We start from the raw sequence: 20,005 nt of genomic DNA, 5'->3' as shown, positions 1-20,005 counted from the left end.
GGAGCAGGCGGCCGGTGGTGCCCTCCGAGATGCCCAGCTCCGCCTGTTTCATTGCCAGAGCCCCCCAGGGAGGTGCGGGTGGGGGGGCAATTGCAAGACTGGGCAGAGGTGCGGGTGGGGGGCAAGGGACGGGCTCAGCTGGCTCAGGAGGCCCTTTGCGCCTGGCGAGAGCAGCCCCGCCTGGGCTCCAGGGAGAACGCCTGCCATCCTCCCCTCCGTCTCTTTGCAGGCAGCACAAACTGGAAGAGGCGCTTCTCTTCTCTGGGCAGTTCATGGATGCCCTGCAGGCCTTGGTGGACTGGCTCTACAAAGTGGAGCCCCAGTTGGCCGAAGACCAGCCTGTCCACGGGGATCTGGACCTGGTCATGAATTCAATGGATGCTCACAAGGTCAGTGCTGAGGGGCAGCCCAAGGGATGTGGAAGGGAAGCAGGCAGCCGTCTAGCTCGGCCCCCTGGCAGCCTGGCCGGCTTCCTTCCCTTCGGCTCCAAAAAGCGAGCCGAGGGGGCCCTTGCAAAATGGGCAGCCAGCCTCCAGCTTCGCCACTCTTTCTCAAACGGGGGTGTCCAACCCACGGCCCCTGGGCTGCAGGTGGCTCCAGCAATACAGCCTCACAAGATCGTAAGCTTTTCATATTCTTGACTGCTGGTTCGTGAAACATGTGCTAGAAAACAGGCAAGCTCGGAGAGCGCAAAGGACACCCCCGATTTATATACATTTGCTCTATCATGCATTTTATATGCATCACTCAGTGCAGCCCAGGCAAGCCAAACGTTGAACGCACCTGTTCTAGAACATGCCGGAGCAGAGTGGGCTTTGGGAACAGCAATAAGGGAGCCAGAGTCCAGAGGGTCAAAGGAAAAAATAAACCTCTTCTGACCTTGGCGAGAAAACTGCATTTGGTTACCGCGAGTGGAGCTTGGTTCAAGGGTATTTTTTCATTTCCTTGTTAGGTTTTCCAGAAAGAACTTGGCAAGCGGACGGGCACCGTCCAGGTTCTCAAGCGCTCAGGTCGGGAACTGATTGAGAACAGCCGAGACGACACCACCTGGGTGAAAGTGCAGCTTCAGGAGCTGAGCAACCGCTGGGATACGGTCTGCAAGATGTCCGTCCTGAAGCAGACGCGGCTGGAGCAGGCCTTAAAGCAGGTGTGGGGACAGGAGGCAGGCCCACCTCGCACTCGCTCTTGTTCTTGCTGCTCCACCTGCTTCCTGAGCGTTGTGCTCTCCTCTTGCTGGTCTGGGAAGCATGCATGTCCCACCTGGGAGGAGGGAGGGCAACGGCCGTAGCAAGGGGAGAAGTTTAGGGGTCCTTTGGCTACCCCCCGAGGAGGTAAGCTCCAGTGTGTGGAAAGTAGGCCTTGCCTAGAACTTTATTCCACACATTAAGTAACCCTGAGGCACCTCAGAGAAGGCCGGTGTGTGGCCTTTCTATTTCTCATCTCCCTCTGCCCTCCTGGGCCATCAGCAAGTTGCCTTCCGCCTCAGGCTTGAGGGCCCTGAGGGAGATGGACATCTCTAGCCCACCTCCTGCATCGGGGTGGGTGGGGGTGGCATTCATGCAGTAGTGCTGATCGTAGCCTCCTGTCCCGTTTCACGCTTCAAACTCCCTCCCTCTCCCTCCCTCCCCCCTACAAACACTCATACTAAGTGAGGAAAGCAATTTACTCAAGACTGAGCGGATAATAGCAGACAAGGAAGAAATGTAAATCAACAAAGACCCTTGGAAAGAAAGTTTGCTTGATGGTTTTGCTTTCAACAGCAGCACGTAGAAGAATAGTCAGAATCCAGTCCAAAGCTGAGAAAGCCAAGTAAAGTTTGCTGCAAATCCAAGGTCAGAGTTTTATGTGCAAGAGTCACAGAAGCAACACAACAAAGCCGGAGATCAGGTGGTTGTTTACAGCGGAGTGTTATGAGTCAGGGCTACCTTTTTAATCGGTCTTTAATCAGGAAAGTTACTTCCCTGCTTAGCAAGGAGCCTCATAGCCAGTGGTGGGATGGGAATGACTTAACAACCGATTCTCTAGCTGGCTAAGCGTGGCCAGTTGGTCATGTGACTGAGAGGGTGATGTCACTCATCGCACCCAGCCCCGCCTCCCGGCCACTGGCCTCAAAGGCAGAGGTAGGATTCAGCTGGTTGGGCCTAATCCCACCACTGGCTGGCCTTGCTCTTTCTGAAAAACAGCCTGAAAATGGCCTGAAAAGCGTCCAGAAAAAAGGCTGGAAAACGAGCGGGGGCAGGGTCAGCCAGTGGTGGGATTTGCTGTTCGCCGAACTGCATAGAATCTTAACTACCAGTTCACCCAAACCGGTGCAAACCGGCATCCGCCCACCTCTGCTCATGGAGAATCCCTGTTCTGCTCTCCTCTCTACTGCCCGAGTGTGAGGGCCTTGGAGGCCACGTCCTCCTATGACGGCTTTGGTTGTGTGGATGATGCCTGTCTTCGATCCAATCGCTCCTAGTTTGGTGTCCTCTGAGGCTGACATTCCACAGGTTCAGCTGGAGAAACTTCCTCAGAGTCTGAGTGCTGGGCATGACGCTTCCAGGGCATAGCTGGCTGAGTGCAGCCGACTCCTTTGGCCCATCCTGAGGGGCAGGTTGCAGACGGGGAGGGCTGACTTGGGCGCTTCTGCTTTCCAGGCCGAGGAGTTCCGGACAGCCATCCACCAGCTGCTGGAGTGGCTCTCGGAGGCCGAGCAGACCCTCCGCTTCCGGGGAGCTTTGCCCGACGACGCGGAAGCACTGCAGTCACTCATCGATGTACACAAGGTGGGCATTGATCCCAGGAATGTGGGGCGGCCCAGGGTAGGGCAGAGGAGGGGCCGTGGGTAACAGTGACTTTGCGTTGCCCTGTGCAGGAGTTTATGAAGAAAGTGGAGGAAAAAAGGCTGGACGTGAACTCGGCGGTGGGGATGGGAGAAGCCATCCTGTCTGTGTGCCACCCGGACTGCGTCACCACCATAAAACACTGGATCACCATCATCCGTGCTCGGTTCGAAGAGGTGAGTTGCTGTGGGGACACCGGCCTCTTGTCCACTGAGTTGGGCCCCTTGTGGTGGCTGAAGGGGGGGGGGGTCTTCCTTTCATTAATGGTGGGGTCTCCTGCCCCTGTGGGGTAGTAACTGGCCCCAGTCCCTGTCTCCACCCCTCCAAGCGCCCAGCTCTCCCTGCCCCTCAGTCTTTTCTCTTGGCGGCCTCTTTCTCCTCCAGGTTCTCACTTGGGCAAAGCAGCATCAGCAACGGCTTGAAGCGGCGCTCCTGGAACTCAGGGCCAACGCGGAGCTGCTGGAAGAACTGCTGGCGTGGATCCAGTGGGCGGAGGCCACGCTGATCCAGCGGGACCAGGAGCCCCAGAATATCGAGCAGGTCAAGGCCCTCATTGCGGAGCACCAGGTAAGCGCCTCCCTGAGTTCCCCTGGCCCCTCCCTAGAAGGGAGCAGCATCTGCCCTTCCCACGGGATGCATTGGTCACAGCAAGCGGCACAAAGGCTCAGGGCCTGGCACGGGCTGGAGATGTCGCCAACAGGACGCCGCAACCGTTGCCTCTTGGGCTGTTGAGCTTTAAGGCTCCAAAGGGAGGCTGAGAAAAGTAGCTGGATATTTGCAAACGATTGCCTCTTTCCTCCTTCCAGTCCTTCATGGAAGAGATGACCCGGAAGCAGCCGGATGTGGATCGTGTCACCAAAACATACAAGAGGAAAGTGACTGAGCCAACTCATGGCTCTTTCATGGAAAAATCCCGCAGCAACAGTAAGTTGTCATAACGTGGGGTGCCAGGAACTAGGGCCAGGGGTGCAGGGCTGAGGTGGAAGCCTGCCAAGAGCCCAGCCTGGCTGGCTGGCGCTGGCAGTTGCTGAGCAGTCGAGCGTATTCCCTGCAGGCTGGGACTCTGAACTGTTGTCTGTTTTAAGGCGGGTCCTGCTTTCGGAACTCAGGTCTGAAAAGGGGATCCCGCCCACCCTCCACTGGGTGGGGGGACCCTCTTGGCCCAGTTTTTGATGGGAGTTTCCCACTTTATCCTCTGGCTTTTTCCCTTTTCCCATGCTCCAGCTTGGCTGGGCTTTTTTCAGCTCCTCCACTTTTTATTCCAGGGAAGCCCTTGAACCAGGCAGCCCCTCCGCCCCTGCCGATCCTCTTGCAGGCCGAAGCCAAGAACCCACGCATCAACCAGCTCTCGGCACGTTGGCAGCAGGTGTGGCTCCTGGCACTGGAGCGGCAGCGCAAGCTCAACGATGCCCTGGACAGGCTGGAAGAGGTGAGGATCCTCTCCTGCAGGTGGCGGGACGGCCTCGGACGTGAGGCACGTGGGAAATGGCGGTCACCAGATTGGAAGGTTGGGGCTGATCAGGCTGGTGCCCGTCCCGCTCCTCCCTCAGCGGCTGCCCTGCCGGCCCTTTCCCCGCCCACTCGCTCATCTTTGCTGGAAGCCATTTAAAAGCTGAGGCCTCCAGCCTTTTGGACCTCGGGGACCACCCAGTTCATGATTTTAAATCCCGCGGACCACTTTTTTCGTTAAAAAGATACATACGTTTGTAAAATAATGATCAGAGAACTTCCATTTTATTGATATGAAGTGCACCTATTTAATACAACAAAATTATAAACGCTTATTTCATCGTAACAAAATATTTAAAGGTTGTTTAATTGTAACAGAATTATTAGTGAAATTATTAGAAAACAATGGTCACTCCGAGTGAAGGAAGACGAAGGTGGGCAGACTGAGGCTGGTGGGAAAGCCGGTCGCCTGTTCCAGCGCCGTCGTCATCACAGGACTGGCCCTTTGGCAGCTGCTTTGCTATGACCACAGGGCCAGTCCTGTGACGACGACCGCGCTGGAAGAGGGGACTGGCCCAGGGTTGGGCTAGAAACCTCTGCCATGGGGGGGGCGGGGGTGGCACGTGCAATGCGCAAATGTTCTGGTTGATGACCTCTGTCCTCGGCCATTCCTTGGTGTTTACACTCAGGCCCACTTGGAGGTCTCTAGCTGTGGGAATATGCCATGAAATAAATGCCATTTCCTGCCACACAGAAGAGTTCCTGGTCAGTTCCAGCCATAACGACAGGCCTAAGGTTTGGCCATCTCCTTGTGTTGTCTCCTCACCAAGAGGAAGATTCCACTCCCACCATTTGGGGCTGGGGGCAGAGAACGGACTGGGAAGGGAAAGGCTTCCCCGCTTTTCCTGATACGCTCGTTGAAGTTGCCATCCTGCCCTCTTACACATAGACGCAACCCCAAGGAGCCTTCCACACTCTCAGGGAGCCCGATTATGGGAATTCGGAGACCTTCCAAGCAGTGACGCTGGTGCCCCTGGGCTGGTGCAGGGAAGGATGGGGCTGCTCCCCAAGGCTTTCCAAGGGGCCCCATTTTGGGGTCTTTTGTGGCTGAGTTTACAGAATACGCTTCGGTTGATACCTGGAACACAGCCTGGGTTGACTCAGCACAGGGAGCTTCAGAAAACCCACCGAAGGTTAATTCTGGCAAAATAAGCCCAAGTTGGGCCCTCGGAGCGGATGAGTCTTTAAATGACCGATTAAGTATATTATGTGAACAGAGCGTGTCCTTTCCCCCCCTTCTGTTTCCCAGTTGAAAGAGTTTGCAAACTTTGACTTTGATGTATGGCGGAAGAAATACATGCGCTGGATGAACCACAAGAAATCCCGTGTGATGGATTTCTTCCGGCGGATCGACAAAGACCAGGATGGGAAGATCACCCGGCAGGAGTTCATTGATGGGATCCTGGCCTCGAGTGAGTGCCTGCTTGTTCCATGCCTTGCTTGGGTTGCTGTGACATGGGCAACTGGGCAGCCAGAAGGGTGGCACCCTGGCTCAGGAGGAGTCTCTCTCCACCTGCCCACCCCAAGGCCCTGGGCTTGATTTGCCACCCTCGCCTGGCAGCCAAGCTGAGTGGCGGGCTCCAGCGCTGGAAAGCTGGCAGGTGGAGTAGCAGGAGTAGCGCCTAGACTGATAGGCCGCTTCCCAGTGCTTCCCAGCCCTCTCTCAGGGGTTTACAGAGTCAGTTTCTTGCCCCCAACAATCTGGCTCCTCATTTTATCCACCTCGGAAGGATGAAGGGCTGAGTCAACCTTGAGCTGGTCAGGATTGAACGGCTGGCAGTCAGCAGAATTAGCCTGCAATCCTGCACTGTAACTCTGCGCCGCCATGGAAAGTAGAATGGCTGGGGTCTTCCTGCCTGATGCACCTGTTTGTGCAGGGATTTCTGGGTACCCCACAGTGGTGCCCCCCCCCCCAATCTATGGAATGTGTAACTTAGTGGAGGCTGTAGCTTCATGGCTGGGTGGGAGTGGAGGTGAGGACAGAGAGAGAGGACCCCGGCCCCTCTCCTCCTCCCGCTGTCCCTAGAAACTTTACTACAAGAGAAAGTCCTCCGTTCCCCATAACCTGCTTTCATCTACTTCCTTTACATTGTCTTTCCATTTGTGGGGCTGATAATCCAAGATGCCCTTAGGTGAGCCCAAGTGGTCCTCTTGGCCAAGGAGCCACTTTCCAAAGCTGTTGGGGGGTCATCTGGGTTGTTTTGCACCCGGAATTTCCTGTGCAGTTCAGAAGCACTGATGGCCATTCTGGTTGGGAGCCCCCTCCCCAAGCCTTGGGTATCGGAGGGGCTGCCTTCAGAGATGGCCTCGGCCTATTGAAAGGCAACTGGAGATGAAACACGGCTCAGGGCCTTCTCAGTTCTCCAGGCATTTCGATGAGACCCATGGAAGGAGGGAGACCCATATAGGTCAGGCTCCCTGACGTTCGTCGGGATGGTCAGCTTATCAGGGCTCTTCCGCTTTGCCAGGCTTTGACCTTGGCTGACCTTCCTTGCTTGCTTCAAATATTCCCACTCTTTCTGCAGCGTTGAAAGCGTCACGGAAGGGGCTTGGCGTCCATCTCTCCTCTTTCTCTTCCTTCCCCAGAATTCCCCACAACGAAGTTAGAAATGACAGCTGTCGCTGATATCTTTGACCGGGATGGGGACGGCTACATCGACTACTATGAGTTCGTAGCTGCTCTGCACCCTAACAAAGATGCTTACCGGCCCACAACGGATGCGGACAAAATCGAGGATGAGGTACGGGTTTGGCCGGGGGAGGAGAGACAGCGAGCGAGGCTGTTCCTGGCAACTTCTTCTCTTGATGCATTCTTGTGGCCTCCTTTTCCCTCTGTATCTCAGAGGCGGAAGTGTTGGGTCTGGGGTCCCTCCTCTTGTGGGAGGGCCCTGCAGGGGGGTCAGTCCAAACCATGGGAATTCTTCCTTTGCCCCCCTCACTTGGCAGCCTTCCAGCCTTCACACCCCTCCCAGGCACCTCCCCCCCGCCTCCATTTCCCTGTCCGTTTTGCTATATCCAGGGGAACGTTCACAGCTTAATCATAGAGCATAGAGTTGGAAGGGACCTTGGAGGTCATCCAGTCCAACCCCCTGCATAAGCAGGACAGTCTAATCAAGTGCATCCTTTTACTGGCAGTTCATCTTAATCAATAGGTACTAATTATATAGGAATTTATTTGGAGTCTGCATCCTGCAGTTTTTGGGGCATGCAAGTGCAGCCAGAGGGGGTCGCCTGCCCAAAGGGGCTGGTTTCCTGCATCTGGGGCCCCAGTTTGGCCCGGGGGAAGCCAGGAACAGCACAGGACGTTCCTAATGCTGTACTTTGCCTGCCCACTCTTCCTCACTCTTTCGGGTGGGACTTCTGACATTCAGGGCCAACACAACCCTGGCCGGGTGCTGTCTGTTACGGGTGGCAGGGCTTGAGCAGCATTGCCCAGCCAGAGCTGGTCAGTTGGTGGTGGCCCAGCAGTCCGAGCTCTGGGCTCCAGATCACCACAGAGCAGCAGAGGCCGCCACGACGGACGGCCATCCCCTCCCTCCCCACGTGAAGCTACGGGGAAGGAGCGCCCGAAGCGCAGGGTGGTTTCTCTCCCGTGCAGCAGCCGACGCCCCACCAAGTTTCTTCCCGCATTCTCTTCCCTTGCAGGTGACAAGGCAGGTGGCTCAGTGCAAATGTGCCAAGCGATTCCAAGTGGAGCAGATTGGAGAGAACAAGTACCGGGTAAGAAGGGGGGAGCCAGGGTGGGGGCTGTCTGGGATCTGGGGCCCTCGGCAGGCTGACGGTGCAGTGCAGGGCCCTTGTCGTGTGGAGGAGACGTGCCCCCCCCCCACAGTCGGGAAGCAGGCCCTGGCGCCCTGGTGCCGCTCCCAGAGGCAGGGGGACCCATGGTGCTCTGCAAGGGGAATGGAGAAAGCTGCCCCCATGAGCCACTACTGTCTCCTGTGCCTGGGAGGCCTCTAGGTTGGGGGTGGGGGTGGGGGCGTCCTGCCTCCTAGTATGCTCCTTTCTCAGGTTTGAACAGTTTCCTTCTGGCTGCTCCCAGGAAAATGGTTTCAGAAAAGGGGCTTCACCCTCTTTCTGATTTTTGCTTGAAGCTGCTGGCCTTTGCGCTTCTCTGCGTCCCTTGGCCTGGCTGGATTGTAGCCCAGGAGGCCCGAAGGGGCTTCCTTCAAAAGGCGACTGGACTTCATTCGCTTCTCAACCTTTGACGAAAGCTCCTTTGGACCCAGGCACCAGGGGCGCGAGGAGCAGCTTTGGCTGCCACTCTTGCCGGGGGGCTTTCGGGGGGGGGAGCCGTGGCCCAATCCCAGAGTGCCGAGTAGCTGGTGCCCCCCCCCTTGCCACTTGGGGCCACTCACCCCCCTTTCTGCTGGCCTTCCTTTGTTTTAACCCACAAACGGAGGAGCAGCCCTGAGCAGCAGTACGGGAAGCACAGAAAAGAGCGCCAGCATTGTTGCCCTGTGTGATGTAACCCTGTGTGATACGTTCTCTCTTCTCCCTTTCTCTTCCTCCTCCTCCTCCTCCCTAGTTCTTCCTCGGCAACCAGGTACAGTGAGCTTTTTGCAGTGCTGCCTCTGCGTTTTCCTGTAGCTAATTCTCCTTCCAAGATGTGCATGTATAATTTGCGTGCCTGTTTCCACACCGGCCTTTTCCTAACTGTGGCTATTGTGCTCGTGGATGTATTAACTTGACAACAGAGTTGCTGGTATATTCAGAAATGTAGTGACGCAACCAGGCAGTGACTGCCAATTGTAAAAACAAACACAGAATCACACACACACACACACACACACACACACCCCTGTGCACCCAGAGTAGACTTCAGCCCCTTCTGAGAACTGAAAACTTGCTTTAAGGGAGCATCTTAAATAAGAGTGGGGCTGCCCTGGCCATGAGCCAGGCAGAAATTCTCAAAAGAGCAGCTGGCCAGAGTCGCCTGCGCATCCTCCTGGGACAGTCCTGGATCCTCAGAACTGGCTGGCCGTGGACTGTTGGGGGCTGGCAGAAACCCTTGCTCCAAACTGACCACCAGCAGATGAAGAGACCTACCTTGGGAGGCCCAGGGACCTTCCTCCAAGCCAGAGCCATGAGCCCAGCCTGGCCAAGGAGCCCTCCTGCCACTTTCGGCGTGCCTGAGCGGAGCTGGCGGGGGCTCAGCCAGGGAGTTTGGCCCAGACTTTTGGGTCCACTGCACAGAATCTTGACCAAGTATTCTGCCTATCGGCCTCTTTCCATGGGCTCCTATTGACCTTCTATTGCTTTGGAAATGCAAGTCCCCAGTTTCTCCGGAACCCCCCCCCAAAAAACAGCATTCAATCTCCAACGCCCCTGCGAGGCCCTTCCCCCAAGAGAGGGGGTCTCTGCCCAGCCTCTTGCTCCCTTCCGAGGCAACCAACCAGGGCTGCTGCAGACGCTTCCCTGGGCTCCCTTCTGGCTCCCTGCTGAATTCAGGGTCACCTCCTGTTGCCTGATTTGGGGGGGCAGGGAGGGGGTGGCAGTGAATGTCGGCTGTTGGCCTCTTTTGGCCAAATCTGACCCAGTAAATGGAGTTTGAGTTTCCTAGATCAGCTCAGAGGGGTGGGGTGGAGCTAATACCTTCCTTGTTCAGCCAGCCAGAATTATGACAGGGTGGAGGTGATGGTGACGTGACCCCTGAGGTGGGACGATGCCCGGCTGTCCAGCTGAAACATTGACGGGGGAGGGGGCTGAAGAGGGTCCCCAGGGTGGAGGCTGATGGGAACAGAAGGTGCTGCTGGAGCGAAGCAGGCGGCTTTGGGGCCTCCCTGATCAATCTGAGCAAATTGTGGGCTCTGCCTGTGATCTGCCGCTGCAATCAGTCAGTCCATCCATGCTCTGGGGGGGGGGTTGCAGGCTCACCTGTCTCTGGCTGCTGCCAATCACGCTTCTGCTGGGGGCGGGGGAGGGTGCCAGGCTGGGAAGCCTTTCGGGGGTGGAGGCTCCTCCGCTTGGCCTCTTCTGAAGGGGCTGCATCAGGTGACGGTTGGGGCCAAGCGGCTTGCAAAAGGCACCCCCCCCCTCTTCGGGGGGAGTGCAGAATCCGGCCTCCTCTGGCTGCCCCCAAAGAGGAACGGCCCGTTGGGGGCGCAGCAGCAGGCGTGGGCAGCTGCCAAGCAGGAGAGGCCCTGGAGCTGACCCCCAGCCCGCCCCCTCCCGCCCCCCCTGGGGGGGGGCGTCTTTTGGCATCTCTCTCATGCAGCCTTTTGTGGCTGGCTGGGATTCATTGTCTGTGCTTGGCCACTGAGGAGGCGGCTTTGGCTTGGGGTCCTTGCCCCCCAGGGTGCATTGGATCATTCCACTTTTTTAATCATGAAAAAAATTAAGAAATTAATTATTAAGGAAGATGGTAATTATTTGATTTAATAAGAATAATACACTTAATCAAATGTACGATCCCTTTAATTGCCTCCGTCATTTTCAAAGGCATGCTGGGGGGTGGGGGGACCCAGAGCTCTCTTGGAGAAGAAGACGGGTGTGCCGTAGCAGGTTGCGGCCATTAAACCAGCTCCCTCTTTGCATGTTTGCAACAGTTCGGGGATTCCCAGCAGCTGCGGCTGGTCCGTATCCTGCGAAGTACGGTCATGGTTCGTGTCGGTGGCGGATGGATGGCTCTGGACGAGTTCCTGGTCAAAAACGATCCTTGTCGAGGTAGGAGCCGCCTCTGCTCTCAGCGAAGGTTTTTCCAGGGAAACCTCCCGTATGGGCGACTGCCGAGGAGAGAAGACTGGGCAGCTGCTCTGGAAGGCCCCGGAAGATGAGCCCGGGGGGGCCTTGCTCAGCATCGGCCCCCTGAGCACCAAGGGGCCGCCCCCAGAGAGGAAGCAGGGTGGAAGGCCCCGGAGCCCTTTGCCCTGCGAGCTGGCCTCCTTTTCCCTCCTCCGCCGCTGGCCACGGCAGCCCTGCATGCCGCCCGAAGGAGCCTCCCTTCCTGCCCTGCCGGCCTCCTCCTCTCTGGGCCCCTGCCGCTCCCTCCCGTTGCCGCACCTTCTCTCTTCTCTGTTCTAGTTCACCACCCCGGGAGTAAAATCAAACGCTCCGACTCCAGCTCTTCGATTGCCAGTCAGTCTCCGATAGGTTGGAGGATTTTCTTGCCTTTCTCTGACTGCCCTGTTGGGAATGGCTTGGCTGCGCTAACCTGCCCCGGATGCTATCGCCTGCGCTGTGCTTGGCCAGGGAAGGGGGTGCGGGGCTCTCCCGCCACCCCCGAGGGTCCCCTCCTTTCCCCCCCCCCCCCCCCGGTCCTCAGGCTCAGCTTTACCCTCCTGGCGGCCCCGAGTGAGGAGCAGGGTGCGAGACCCTGGGTGGATGCCCTGTGCTTCCTTGCATGCTGAACAAAACATAAATAAAATGGAAGTCAAGAAGTTAGAAAAACAGATGGAAAGTAACAGTAGCAGTAAAAAGAAAGGGGGGGGGAGAGAGAGAGAGAGTTATATTTGCTGATTTTTCTCAATGCAGGGGACGCGTCCTCAGGCAGGTCCTAACTTTGGGCAGGTTCCTCACCGGAGAGCCCCGCCCTTAGGAAGCCTGGCCAAAGCCCTCGGGGGGCAGGGGGCCGAGGGTGTCCCATAAGCCCTGAGCAAGGAGGGCAGAGGGCTGGCTTCAGCCTTCCTAGGATCTCCACCTTGCCCCAAGCAGCAACCTACTGCTCTGCTCTGTGACGCTGGTCACAATTCCTGGACACTTGCCAATCTTTGACCAGCCAAGTATAGGAACTGCCAGGATTCTCCAGGGAGCAGAGCTGCTGTGAAGACGGTTTAAGTCCCCCCACTTGAACGACACCCAAGTTGAGGAAGCCTACTCCATCCCCAGCCCCTTCCTCTAGGGGCGCAGGGGAGGGGTTGTTTTTTTTCTTTTTAATCCTTTAGTATCGCTTCCTCCTTGTGTTGAAATTGCAGCATGCATTGATTTGGGTGTCTGTAACTCAAAAGTAGTTTGCCGGGAGCCCACAAATCCCCTTTCCTCGGACTTTGGAGTTGTGATGTTTCTGGCAGGTTCACACTTGCTTTTCCTCCCAGCGTTTCTCCCGAACTTGGCTGGATGCTCCTGACTGGAAAACCTCCAGCCTTTTTCTCTCACCTGGCGCCCTCCAGGTATTTGGCTGAGAGTTCTGGGTGTTGAAGGCACATTTACGGGAAAACCCAAAGGAATGCATTGCATGGGGGGGGGGGGGCTCTGTGCTTCCAAGCCCTTTTGCCCAAATGTTGCTGAACTCCCCGTGATTCTGGAACAGGACCCAGCGGCAGTTGCTGTGTCTCTTGGGTAGGCTGCACTACCCTGGCTGCACTGATCCTACAAGGCTTTTGCACGGTGCAGCTTAACCAAACTACCCCTGTGTGCGCTTCCGTTGGCTGGTTTTGTATTTCCCAAAGGAGCATAGATTCGATCAACGTGTTTGCTAATAAGTGTGGGGGAGAGGGGGTGTTCCAATTTCTTGATCCCACCAGTTAATTTTATTTCAGCCCCTGGAGAGCCAGAAGAGCTTTTCGGGTGAGAGTAGGGGCAGTGATTGCCCCTGAGAAGGTTCCTTTTTCTGGATCTTGGTGCTCCAGAGGATCCACGCGTCATTTTATAGCTGAGCAGATCCTGAGGGGCCAAGCATTGCAGCCCCCCCTCCCTTGTTGTTTGGGACTGACTCTGCACGCCGTGGCCTTGCTGGGGGGCGCTGGGCCAGCCTTGGCAGGCAGTCTCAGGCCTGCCTGTCCCTCCCCAACATCCACGCGGCCTCCTTGGGCTCCCGGCTTCTGGTCCAGGGGCTTCTCTGCTGGGAGAAGAATTTGGGAGGCGGGGGAGCTGCCCTTTGGCATGTGGGGACAGCGACGGGGCTATCGGAAGGGAAAGGGGCTTGATGCCCGCCCTCCAAGGCCACACCGCTCCACCCTTTTCCTAGCCCAGATGCAGGCGGGGTGGGGGGGCAGAGGGAGGGTCAGCGGAGTGGTTGGGCTTTGCATGACGTGTGGCCTGCCCCGGGTGAGGGGGGCATTTCCTGGCTCATTCGGTGCTGCAAAGGCCTTTGCGTACGGCTGAGGAAAGGAAGAAGAAGGTCACCTGCTTCCAGCAGACTCCAGTCCTGGCCCTTTGTCGGCTCCTCCATTCCGGTCCCGGCGGCTGCGTCACCTGCATTTTGTGTCCTTTCCTTACAGCACGAGGCAGGACGAACCTTGAACTCCGGGAAAAATTCATCCTGCCCGAGGGCGCCTCTCAGGGAATGGCGCCCTTCCGCTCCCGTGGCCGGAGGTCCAAGCCTTCCTCCCGGGCTGCCTCCCCCACACGGTCCAGCTCAAGCGCCAGCCAGAGCAACCACAGCTGCCCCTCCGTGCCGTCCTCCCCTGCCACCCCTGCCAGCGGGACCAAGGTGAGACGCAGGCCCTTTCCCGGCCTCTGCTGAGTGGCGGAGCAGGCCCGCCCCTCCCCAGCCTGACCCAGAAGCCCCACAGGCGGGGCCTGCGACCGTCTCCTCCTTTGGCGGAGGCTGCAGCCCCCGGGGAGCTCGCTCGCTCGCTCGGCTGGGCCAGGCTGTCCTCTGCTCCCTTGATCCTTTCCCTCCCCTTTCCATGGCTCCACATTCAAGAAGGTGGGGAGAGGAGAGGAGAGGAAGGCTGAATGTCTCCTCTTCTTCACACTCTTCCCCCACCCCCACCCCCACCCCCACAAAAATAGCTGCGGGTCTCCCACACAACGTGGACTGTGTTTTTCCTTCACCTTTTTACCAATACTTTTCTTGTGCATCACACAGTTCTGTGCCCTTTGTCAGCCTAGGTTTGTGTTCATTAGCTGCATTATTATTATTATTATCATTATTATTATTATTATTATTATTATTATTATTATTCACTTATTATTTTAGGATTTATATTCTTTTCTGTTTTATTTTCTTCTGACCCGGTCACTCCTCCCTCCCTCCCTCCTCCACTCCTTTTGTTTGTCCTCCAACCACCACCATCCTTCGAACTCTCTTTGGATTTTCCATTTCACAGACTCCGCATCACTTCACCCGTTGTTATGACAAACCCTGGTTGGTAAACAGCAAGGCAGGTACCCCCCTGAGGGGCTGCGATAATGCCGACCTCCACCTGCCTGCTTCTGAGGTAGAGTATGGCTCCTGTGGGCAAAAGGAAGGACTTGAGCTGGCTTCCTCTCTCCTGCTTGCTACCCCTCGCCTGTCGTCTAAGCGGAGGCTGCGCAACCGAAGCAGAGGCTGCCTGCCTGGTGGTTGCTTAGCATATGGCATGTCGTACGTGGACTAGCAATATAAATTAGCGTTTCAGCTACATCAGTAGAACCCAGTAAAATATACACTCTTAAAAGGTCTTGAGTTCAGGTACCAATGGGTCAGCAAGCCACTGAAGTGCAGCATCATTTATATCTATAAAAAAACCCAGACACTGGAGCGATCGATGCTGTAAGCTTACTGTCGGTCGCAGTGCAATCTGCAGTTTGATGTGCGACCCTGCAGTCCTGCTGAGGTGAGATGCCATGGGGGGTGCAGGTCCTATTCAGGATTGTCCATTGCAGAAGGTTTTATTTGTTTGGTTTTTTTGTTGTTATAAAAAATTTAAAAAATTATATATTTTAAAAAAGAAGGATTGTCCATTGCAGAGTCCAAATCCTGGCCCCCCTTTTTGTGGGGTCATTTATATGTGTCTCCCTTATGTGCCTGGCGGTCCAGAGGCTCCTTTGGCTTTGAGGCCGAGCCTCATGAACTTCTTCCGAGAACCAAGAGGAAAAAGCTGCCCCAGCTTAATAAAAGGGTATAATAAATACCGCGGCCTTTTTCAGAAATAAAGTTTGGAGAGCGAAAGAAGCTCAGGCTTGAATAATAAGTGTCTCTTAATTTGTGTTTAGTTATCAATGTCTCCTAACTTCTCGGGGACTTGATGGGTGATCTCCACTTCCAAACTCCCCAGCCAACAGGCCCCACTGATCCAAAGGTTCAGGGCAGGGCGGAGTGTTCTTGGTTTCCATTGCCATAACAGTTTCTGCCTCCCCTCAAGTAAGGGGAATGGAAAGAGCCCACCCAGAGGAGCCTCGGGGCCCAACCGCACTGCCATCCGACTGCAGGCCACCTGTGGCTTCAGAAGGTCCCGGCAGAGATTGTGGCGGCGAGGTGCTTGGAGGGAAAGGCCTGGCTTGGTTTTTTTCTCTGGGGCATTTTAGAGGAAGAGAAATAAAGGGCAAGAACAAAAAGGGGACAAGCAGGCAAGACTTGGCCTAGAATGCCGTGGATATCACAGTTTCCCAATATATCACTAATTACCCAAGAATTACAGCATACATTATATGACTGTAAAACACTAAGAACCACCATTAAGCTTTAAGCTACAAATGCAGCCTAGGAACTGTGGCCGGGACAAGTTATAATAAATAGAATCTGAAGTTGTAATACTAGATGAGCTACATATTCAAGTTACGGTCCAAGCACTGACTTTTATTTCAGATTTATTTTATGGGAGGGACTTATTCTGGGTCCCGAAGCCCGCTCCCTTCCGAGGAAGGACGCCAGGAGCCTCTCCTTGTCTTCGGCCCCTTCCACCTGGGGTGGGGGAGGGTCCTAAGAGGGACGCATAAGCAGAGTGGACGTCCGTCCTAGTTCTAGGCCGGCTTGAGAAGCTGCCCAGATCTCTCCAAAAGGCCATGGCCGGCTGGGGCTCCTCTTTCTTCTTCCAGTAAGGAGAGCCGCTGGGTTAACCACTTCCCGTCCTGTTTCTGGTCTGCCTGCCCGCTTTCCTCCCTGGCCACGAGAGTGGTGATGCAAGGGGGGCCCCGGCGTTTGGTTTGCGCATGGCCTCTGATCATCTGCTTGGCCTGAATTCACACGACACGCTGGGCGAAGCCTCCCCAAGGCCACGTGTGAAGCCTGTCTCCTCTCTGCCTTTACGAGGCCTGCAGCTGCTCCTGGGGCTCAGGGCTCCTCGGAAGCGCTTTCTTCCGGGGCTCTGTGACCAGGCTTGCTTGCTTCTCTGTCCCCAGGTTGCCCCGGCCTCAGGCAGCAAGTTGAAACGGCCCACTTTCCACTCCAGCCGGACGTCTCTCACCGGGGACACCAGTAACAGCTCCTCACCAGCTTCTTCTGGGGCCAAAACCAGTCGAGCCGGTAAGTTCCAAGCTAGAAGTTTGGAAGCACCAAGCTGTCACCCAGAGGCAGATGCTTTGGGTTGGGGAGCCAAGCGTGGCCCCACCAACCTGTAGGTCGATCATGCCTGGTCTCCTATAAATGCCCAGGAAGAGCCAAGGAGAATTCTTGGTCTTGTTTTGGGGGAGGGAGGGTCGAACACGGTATTGTTAGAATAGGACAGGACAGAATAGAATTCTTTTATTGGGCAAGGGTGATTGGACACCCAAGGAATCTGTCTTGGTGCAAATGCTCTCAGTGTACGTAAAAGATACATTTGTCAAGAGTCAAGAATCATAAGGTACATCGCTTAATAATAGCCATAGGGGACAATAAGAATGGAATAGAGTAGAGTAGAGTAGAGTAGAGTAGAGTAGAGTAGAGTAGAGTAGAGTAGAGTAGAGTAGAGTAGAATTCTTTTATTGGCCAAGGGTGACTGGACACACAAGGAATTTGTCTTGGTGCAAATGCTCCCAGTGTACATAGAAGAAAAGATACATTTGTCAAGAGTCAAGAATCATCAGGTACAACACTTAATGATAGTCATAGGGGACAATAAGAATAGAATAGAAGAATATAGGAATAGAATCTAAACAGAATGGGATGGGATGGGATGGAACAGGATAGAGAATAGAATAGAAATTAGAAGAGAAGAGAATTCTTTATTGGCCAAGGGTGATTGGACACACAAGGAATTTGGCTTAATGCAAATGTTCTCAGCGTGCATAAAAGAAAAAAGACGTTTGTCAAGAGTTGAGAATCATCAGGTACGACACTTAATGATAGTCATAGGGTACAATAAGCAATCAAATCATAGGAAACAGTCAGTATAAATCGTAAGGATATAAGCAACGAAGTTACAGTCCTACAGTCACAAGTAGGAGGGGATGGGTGATAAGGAGTGATGGGAAGATGAATAGTGATAGTAGGGCAGACTTCACTGTTAAAGCCCTTGCGATGTAAAACATTTGTCTTTGATTTTCAGATCCTAAGAAAACGGCCAGTCGCCCCACCAGCCGTGCAGGCAGCCACGCAGGGAGCCGAACCAGCAGCCGGCGAGGCAGCGATGCCTCCGACTTTGATCTCCTGGAGACGCAGTCCGCCTGCTCAGACACTTCGGAGAGCAGCGCAACAGGAGGAGGAGGAGGAGGAGGAGGAGGACAGGGCGGCTCCCGGCGGGGCCCAGCCAAGCCCTCCAAGATCCCCACCATGTCCAAGAAGACGAGCACTGCCAAATCTCCCGGCCCCAAGAGATAATGCGGCACCCACGGGAGGCCCAGCTTTGCACAGACAACAGAAACCTGTGTCCAGTTTTTAACCCTGCTTCATACATTGGATGTATATTTATTCTACATGGGAGAAATTATATTGTTAAAAGTGTAAAAGAAAATTGTGTTATGAAGCTGCCTTATTTGGTTCTCTCTTTTTTTTATAGGTTATTTTTTTTTTCATGTGAATATTTCTGTAGATAAAACTTGCCTTCTTTGCAACGGGGGCCCCGGGGAAAACTGAAACATGGGAGAGAAGCAAAAGGTCAAGATGTGAAAATGTAAAAACAAACAAATGATATAAATAGGATTTCTGTGCAGTGCAGGAGATGTTCCTGCATTGTCTTTTAGGATTGTTTCCTAAACGCATCTTTATAAAAAAAAAATAACGTGCTGTTTCAGCAAGAGAAATTATATGTAAGAGCAACATCTGAAGATCCAACGTAAGAAGGGAACTTGCTTTTCTTTCTCTCTCTCCTTGTTAAATCACAGATACCTCAATAAGAGAGAAATGCACGGTGAGGGAATTTGTTTCCAATTTTAAAGATAAATTCCGATGGTTTTACCTGAAGATAGCTTGAAAATGGACCTTTGCACATGCTTTATTTAAATAAGGAACTCCACTACAATACTGTATTTTGCAAAAGGAAACTCCTGTCAAGCTGTCAAAGAATAACATTTGGGGGGAATTACAATGGCAGAACCATTGTAGGGAGGTAGAACCGTGTGGTTTTAGCAGCGAGGGGGGTGGGAGGATCTTAAATTTGCTCCTGTTTAGCCACAAGATAACCCATTTCCCAAAGGCAAACCACGAGTGAAAGAACTGACTTTACGTTTTACGTTTTAGTTCACAGACTGCAATTAGGTGGCTTTCTTAGGCCGGTCTGGGCCCCTCCGGCCACCAGGACCCCAGAGAGCCTCTGCTCTGGAGCAGCCAGCTGCCTTTGAAACCCACCACACCCACCGCCACCGCCACCACGTGCTCTTGGGGAGGTGGAGAAGCATCACCAGCAGACACCCCCCCTCCTTTGTGGAGGAAGAGAGGGACCACCCTGCAAAAGGGGCTGGGGGGTGACCTGGTCTTCCTGTATTTATTCACTTGTACTCTCGTCCCTGCTCAGACTGACCACAGTGCTGTGTGATTCTCTCAGTTGGTTTAATTGAGCCAGAACCGGAAGCTCTACCAATGAATTGTTTAAAAACAAACACGTTTTGTATTAAAATTGCTTGCAGTAATAAAAGTGAAGCAAAGTGTCTCTTATTTTATGCTGCCCAGGAAGTTGACAGGGGCCTCCCTGTCCTAAGGCTGATGTCTGAAGCACCCGCTGAAGTGGGACGGCCGGGTTGCCCAGGCTGATGCCAGGACCAAGCTTAGACCCACCACTCAGATTCTTCTGCTTGTGCCTGACTAGCGCCTTCGAAGGGCTGCAGACCCGTACTTAATCGGCGATTAAAGCGTTCCTGTTCCCCTAGTCAGAAGGCAGTCGCCTTGGATCCAGCCAATTCCTGAGAAGGCGTGGCACCACCTCAGTTTCTCCTGTGGCCAACAGGGGCAGCACGTTGCCACGCAGGCCACTTGGGCGGGGGGGGTTGGAGTAGGTCCCTCCTCCCCCAAGTCCCATGTGCATCACCCTCAATTACCCTGGGCTCTGTGTGCTGCAAGCATGTGGCAGCAAGGTGGAGAAGGCCACTTCCCGGAGGGCTTCAGGCTGGCACCATAAGAAAGTCAGTTTTGCCCCATTTTGCACACCCCCTTGCCGTGGTTGTTTGGCGAATCACTGCAATTGTTAAGTTAGTAACTTTGGAGGTTATGTGAAGCTGACTTCCCCACTGACTTTGCTTTCTGCAACGGTCATAAATACGAGTGGGCTGGCAGTGGGCTGAATTTTGATCACCTGACCGTTCACGTGGGGATGCTGCCACAGCCATAAGTGGGGGAAACAGCCATTGGTCACTAAATGAACATTTTTAAGTCAAGGACCCCCTGTGTATCCTGCATGATGTTTTCATCCAACAGTGGCCACCAGGCGGCACCACCACCACTTTTGTCCTATTTGGGACTCTTCAGAGGCCTGGAGCAGCTAGACACCCTTCCTTCCTTCCTTCCTTCCTTCCTTCCTTCCTTCCCTGACTGAGGGTTTAAGAACCCACAAAGTCTTCTGCCACCTCCGCTTCCTGACTGTAAAATAAAACAACCCACGACCACCAAGTGGCATATCTGCTCCATGCATGCATGCACGCATCTGATGGCCCCCTCACCTTCTTCCTAGATGCTT

At 54.6% G+C, this 20,005-nt stretch overlaps 1 protein-coding gene across 1 annotated transcript in view; it reads left to right on the top strand.

Annotated features, from left to right (window-relative positions):
- LOC113437698 (microtubule actin crosslinking factor 1) overlaps positions 1-18,970 on the top strand; it is a 282,960-nt gene extending 263,990 nt beyond the window's left edge. Inside the window, 17 exon segments of the mRNA XM_087939498.1 lie at positions 230-389; positions 953-1,147; positions 2,640-2,768; positions 2,858-3,001; positions 3,210-3,392; positions 3,632-3,749; positions 4,091-4,254; positions 5,584-5,746; positions 6,921-7,075; positions 7,980-8,054; positions 8,863-8,880; positions 10,883-11,000; positions 11,358-11,426; positions 13,493-13,704; positions 14,327-14,437; positions 16,320-16,443; positions 17,447-18,970. Of these exon segments, the coding sequence (XP_087795624.1) occupies positions 230-389; positions 953-1,147; positions 2,640-2,768; positions 2,858-3,001; positions 3,210-3,392; positions 3,632-3,749; positions 4,091-4,254; positions 5,584-5,746; positions 6,921-7,075; positions 7,980-8,054; positions 8,863-8,880; positions 10,883-11,000; positions 11,358-11,426; positions 13,493-13,704; positions 14,327-14,437; positions 16,320-16,443; positions 17,447-17,718 (2,410 nt within the window). The 3' untranslated portion in view covers positions 17,719-18,970.
- Positions 18,971-20,005: the final 1,035 nt, after the last annotated feature.

Source organism: Pseudonaja textilis, chromosome 10, assembly GCF_049901715.1.
Source record: "Pseudonaja textilis isolate UNSWEBS1 chromosome 10, rPseTex1.2, whole genome shotgun sequence".
In the NCBI taxonomy this organism is placed as follows: domain Eukaryota; kingdom Metazoa; phylum Chordata; class Lepidosauria; order Squamata; family Elapidae; genus Pseudonaja; species Pseudonaja textilis.
This window is presented reverse-complemented; position numbering and strand designations above follow the sequence as displayed.